Raw genomic sequence first — 5,125 nt, 5'->3', positions numbered from 1 at the left:
GGAGCACCAGGAAGCCCGTGTTTAGTCTCCCAGGGTCGACCGGCCAGCCGGACGGAACAGCTAGGCCGGCCGGGCGGAGCCCACAATTCCGGCCGAGGTTAGAGTCAGCAAACGCCCCGCGCCCTGCCCGCTGCAGACAGACCGTCCCCCAGCCTGTGGGGCCCCGGGCTGCCTGGCCCCTTCCTTTGAACTAATCCGGGATGGATTTGTTCTTGCTTTGGTGGGAGACAGCAGGATTCCGGGAACGGGGGTGTGCAGCTCCTCTCAGAGAGGAACGTGGGGAGGAAGGGGTGAGGCACGTCCCACACGGGGCTGGGCAGCGGGACAAGACAAATTCCATTCACGGGACAGGCCCGGGGCAGGCCAGCTCGCACAGACACACTAGTCGTAAACAGAATAGGCCTTAGACCTTTCTTTCTCAGGGGTCACTTCAAAAGAGACACCCCCCCCATGGTGCTCACTCCTGAGGAAGTAGCCCACTCCCACTCCCATCATCAGACCACCTCCCCACCCCTCCCCACCCCTGTGCCACTAAAGTCATCAAGGGGCGGGGCCAACGGGGCCAAATTCGGTGCAGGATCTGAAAGACATAAACTTGATTAGTGAACTTCACGCAAAACGGCCGGTGCTGGAGACGTCCAGATGGGCCTCTCCACAGTGTCCCCTAGATCTCGTTACACTTGGGATGTAGACAGAGCACAGGGGTGAAATCGCCATGCCAAGGGGCTCCGGCGGCTGGGGGACGCTCAGAGTTCGCTTCTAACGGTAGCCTAAACGTGATGTCACGAGGGCGGCAAATCTGCTGCTGGAGAAACACACGACGAAACCCGTGCAAAGCAGATGTGACGCAAAAAAGACAGCGTTTTGGACCATCCAGGCCGTGCTTCCCTCAAAGAACGCAGAACTCGCCCCGAATGCACAGGCCAAGCCCACTAGTCCAGGCAGAGCAGCACAGCCAGACCTGGGCCAGGGGTGCGGGCGGGCGGGTACGGACACGGCCTGGGGCACCGGCGCGGCTTCCTGGGACTCGCTGCCCTCAGAGACGTCCTCCAGCAACGGCGGCAAGGGTGCGTCCGCAGGCCGGCTTCCCGGCTACACGCGAGGCCTGTCTGATGGAAGCCGCCGGCTCACGGCGAGAGCAGAGCCCGCTCTTGCAGAAAGGATCCTGGCCACCTTCCGGCGGCATCAATACTATTTTTTTTAAAAGGCTGATGAATCCAAAGAGACTTGCCCATCCTTTAACACGGCCAGCTTGTTGCTAATTTGGGTGTTAAGGCCATGTGACAGGGCCGCACGCTCTCGCGGGCTTTGCAGTGGAAATCTGGGGAGGGACGTTGGGTCCTGGGCTCTCCAGAGGGGCTGACGGGGACGCAGGGTCTCAGGCTCTTTGAGCAGTCCCGAGTGAGCGAGCAAGTGGGCGGGAGGAGGGCCAGAGGCCTGGGCTGCAGGGGCGATGTCTTTCACACTGATTGGATGTGGCAGCAGGAGCTTGGCCCAGGTCAGCGGGCAATTCGCATCTGGTTCAGTTTCTCAGGAGGGGGAGCTGCAGGTCTGAAGCCAGGCCCGAGGGATAAGGGACGAGGGACGAGGGACGAGGGACGAGGGACGAGGGAGACCACGAGGCCACGGCCTGGGGCGCTGCTGATGCATGGGTTATGGGGGCTGGGGTTGCAGAGGAGGGGACCCCAGGGCCGGTGCACGTTGACGCAGGCCCGCCCCGCCCTCCTCGCAGAATGCGGGGGACTGCGCCTCCCCTGGCTCACCTGGTAGTGGGCCCAGCAGGCCTCCCAGATCCGCAGCGCCTCGGCCTCGGGGAACTCGCGCTTGAAGCACAGCAGGAGCCAGCGGTGGCAGAAGAGCATCTGCAGGCCGTCCTCGCCCAGCGACACCAGGTGCTGGTAGAAGCGCAGGTGCGTCAGCCGCAGCAGCTCCCTCAGGTACAGCTGGGGGTGAGGCCAGGACCACTGAGCGCCCAGGCTCCGCCCAGGACGCCCGCTCCCACGGTGGCCCTGCCTGGGGCGCGTCTGCCCCGGAAGCACACATGCCGAGCACCGGGCCTCCGTGGACTGCGTGCCCGCACCCGCTCCCGTTGTCCTGCTGCTGGAATCGGATGCACACCTGTGTGGGCTAGTGTATCCAAATTCCAGATGGTTCTGGAGTCTGCCCTGCTGTGGACGGGGAGGCTCCCGGGCCTTAGCCACCACACAGCGCTGTTCCTGCGGCTCCCTCGTCCCAGGAGGGCAAGCAGATTACCCCCAGCCCAACCACCTTCCCATCGCTAAGATCCAGCATCTCCCAGAGCTGACTCAGAGCAGGGAGGGGGCATTTCTGAACCTCAGGGAGCTCATTTCCGGCACGTAAGGTCACCACTCGGTGACGTGGCTGGGGGACGAGATCGAGGCTCCTTGTGGCAGTGCTCAGCTCGGGCTGCTGCCTTCAGAGCCCTGAGAATGCCCATCTCCTGCAGCTAGTGTGTCACGGGGCCACGTCCCGCATCAGCTGTTGGGGGCCAATCGCGTCAGACCCCATAATTCTCTCCCCATGTGCCAGGAGAGCCTGACATCACAGGGCCGATGCAGAGAGGGGGCAGCCAGGGGTGGGTTGTCTGTGGGGGGACCTGGGGCAGGGCTCCGTGAATCACAGCCCACCCACCCCAAGCAGCCCATCAATCCCACTGGACACAGCCGCTGGGGCGGCACCAGCCCGTGGAGGGGCTGATTCTGAGGATGCTTTCCGACTGGCCAGTTTCTGCACCGTGTGGCCCACCACAGGGTCAAGACCACGCATGCGGCTTAGCCCTCCCTTACCCCATGCTGACGTGCTCTGGCCTTCCAAGCCACACCTCCCAGATCCTGGCTCCCTGGTCCTCAGATCCCTTCCTGCTGTGCTCGGCCCCCATTCACAAGTCAGGCTCTGGCTCTGCTCCGCTCCTTCCTCATCGCTCCTGACATGGCCGGTCCCCAAAGCCCAGGCCGCACAGGATCACTGCCTGAACCTGTGCTTGGCCAAGTCCGCCTGATCTACCGGCCTGACTTCCTATCCCTGTTAGCTTCCCGGCGGGGTTCTCTCTGGGACTAGACAGCCAAGACCACAGCCCAGTGCCCTCCACCTGGCACTCGGCAGGTGTCTGGAACACACAGGTGCTGCCTAGACTGCCGAGTGAGGGCTCCGGGCCCCCCCTTACCAGCTCTGCCTGTCCCCCCACCCCCCAGCCCAACATTCAGAGCTGCTGGTCTGTGCCGGTGAGGGGAGGCCATGAGGAAGGGGCGAGCTGGCTGGGCACTGCAGGGGAGGCTGGCGGCCAGGGGTGGGGCGTGGCAGCTCCCCAGGGGCCCCAGGAGCCCCTCCCATTCCTGCATCCTGTGTCGGACCCCTGCAGGGAGCAGCCCAGATGTACCTGAGGACCCACCTTAGAAAGCACAGGGCCAGGTGTGACAGGCCTCCCCTTGCTCACTGCTCCACCAGGGAGCCTGGGCTGCGACGCCACACCCGCGGAGGAGCCTCCCTGCACAGCCCAGCCTGCAGGGGGCATGGGGTGGGGCTGGCAGCAGGCATCCTGGGACAGAGGGATCGCAGGTGCTCCTCCCAGGGAGTGGGGCTAAGCCTCCAGTCCCCATTGGCAATGCCCACCCTTGGCTTTTTCCGCCTGTTGACCACAGCAGCCACGCCCCAGGCGGCCCCGAGACCTCAGGCAGCACCGGCGGGGGCGGCGTGCTCTCCTGCGGCGCACCGGAGCCCATGTCCCCAGCCTCACCAGCTGCTTCTCCATGTCCTCGTCCCGAGGAGAGCTGACGAACAGCGTGTTCTGCATCAAACCCACGAAGCACCAGAAGGTGTCGGACTCATCCCGGACCTCGGCCAGGATGGGCGCCACAAGGTCCGACATGCCCTGGAAGTAGCCGATGGCGGGGTTGTGCACGGCGTAGTTCAGCAGGATTCTCCTGGTGACCCCGGCCGGAGAGCAGGGAGTCAGCGAGAGCCGGCCTCGACGCGGCCCACCCTCGCTGCGCGCGTGGTGGCGTGTCGCCCAGGCTGGAGACCCCAGGCTGCCGGGATGTCCCCCTTCGCCTCCGTCTCGGGGCAAGGAAGGCAGCTCTGGGGCCTGTCCTCAGGGTCTGGGGAAATGCAGTGGCCTACAGTAGCCCCTCGCCAGGCCAGACCTCCAGAGCAGGGGAAAGACGAATGTGGGTCTGATTTTCTTAATGGCGGCTGCCCGCCCGTGACAAAGGGTGGGCTGGCAGGGACATTTTTACGGGCTGCTAATTTCTGCAATCCTTCGCCAGGCAGCAGAATGTCAGGGGTGCCAGCCTCGGGCTCTGTGTGGTTTTATGGGCCGGAGGACCACCTGTTGGGAGGCTCAGTGGGAGCCTCATCCAGGGCCGTGTGAGCCGAGCAAGCCAGGCTTGGTGGAGGCCCAGGGGATGGGAGGCTTTGCTGGTACCCCGGGGAGGGACCCGCCACAAGACATTGACTGGTGTTGCCTAAACTAGCTCTGAGCCTCTGCTTCTGCGGTGTTGACTGTATGAACCTGGAAGACACACCCCACCCCTGCTGCTGTTCCTTTCCTTCCCAGACGCTGGCGGAGGCCCAAGCGGTCAGGTGACCCCGCGTGGCAGGTGAGGAGGTGGGATGGGGGAGCAGGGCTCTCCTCCCCTGGGGAGAACCCCGCTGGCTGGGGAAGGTGGGTACCTCATGCTCTCCACGTTCGGATTGTCTTCGCCTCGGAAGAACTGGTTGCTCCGATCCGTCCGAACCACGTCCTTGTCCACGGTGAACTGCACGTCGCGCCAGAACGCTCTGTGCTCCTCAGGGGTCATGGAGAGCCTGGCGCAGAGCAGAGCGCCGCCCCGCCGGGGCTCAGTGAGCAGCACACACGCTCCAGGCAGGGCCCGCCCCTCCCCACCCCTCCCCACCCTTGCTCCTGATGGGGGCTGGGCTGCTGCCACCGGCAAACCCTCCAGCTCCCCACTGACTGGGGGGGAGCGGGTTATCCAGTGTTGGAGAGCGGAGCTGGCCGTGGCCTGGGCCAGCCAGGCCCGGAGAGACCTCAGCCCTTGGCTCCAGGGGGCCTCTTGGCCACCTCCTCCCCCCCCCCCCCCCCCCCCCCCCCCCCCCCCCCCCCCCC

The 5,125-nt window shown here is 65.0% G+C and overlaps 1 protein-coding gene across 1 annotated transcript in view; it reads right to left on the bottom strand.

Moving 5' to 3' along the window:
• LOC103665799 (TBC1 domain family member 16) overlaps window positions 1-5,125 on the bottom strand; it is a 14,559-nt gene that overhangs the window by 6,140 nt on the left and 3,294 nt on the right. The window contains exons 5-7 of the mRNA XM_040640082.1: window positions 4,690-4,824; window positions 3,755-3,941; window positions 1,764-1,943 (exon numbers count right to left, since the gene is read on the bottom strand). Coding sequence (XP_040496016.1) covers window positions 1,764-1,943; window positions 3,755-3,941; window positions 4,690-4,824 — 502 coding nt within the window. The remainder of the gene's footprint in view (window positions 1-1,763; window positions 1,944-3,754; window positions 3,942-4,689; window positions 4,825-5,125) is intronic.

This window comes from Ursus maritimus, unplaced genomic scaffold, assembly GCF_017311325.1.
Source record: "Ursus maritimus isolate PB19 unplaced genomic scaffold, ASM1731132v1 scaffold_24, whole genome shotgun sequence".
In the NCBI taxonomy this organism is placed as follows: domain Eukaryota; kingdom Metazoa; phylum Chordata; class Mammalia; order Carnivora; family Ursidae; genus Ursus; species Ursus maritimus.
This window is presented reverse-complemented; position numbering and strand designations above follow the sequence as displayed.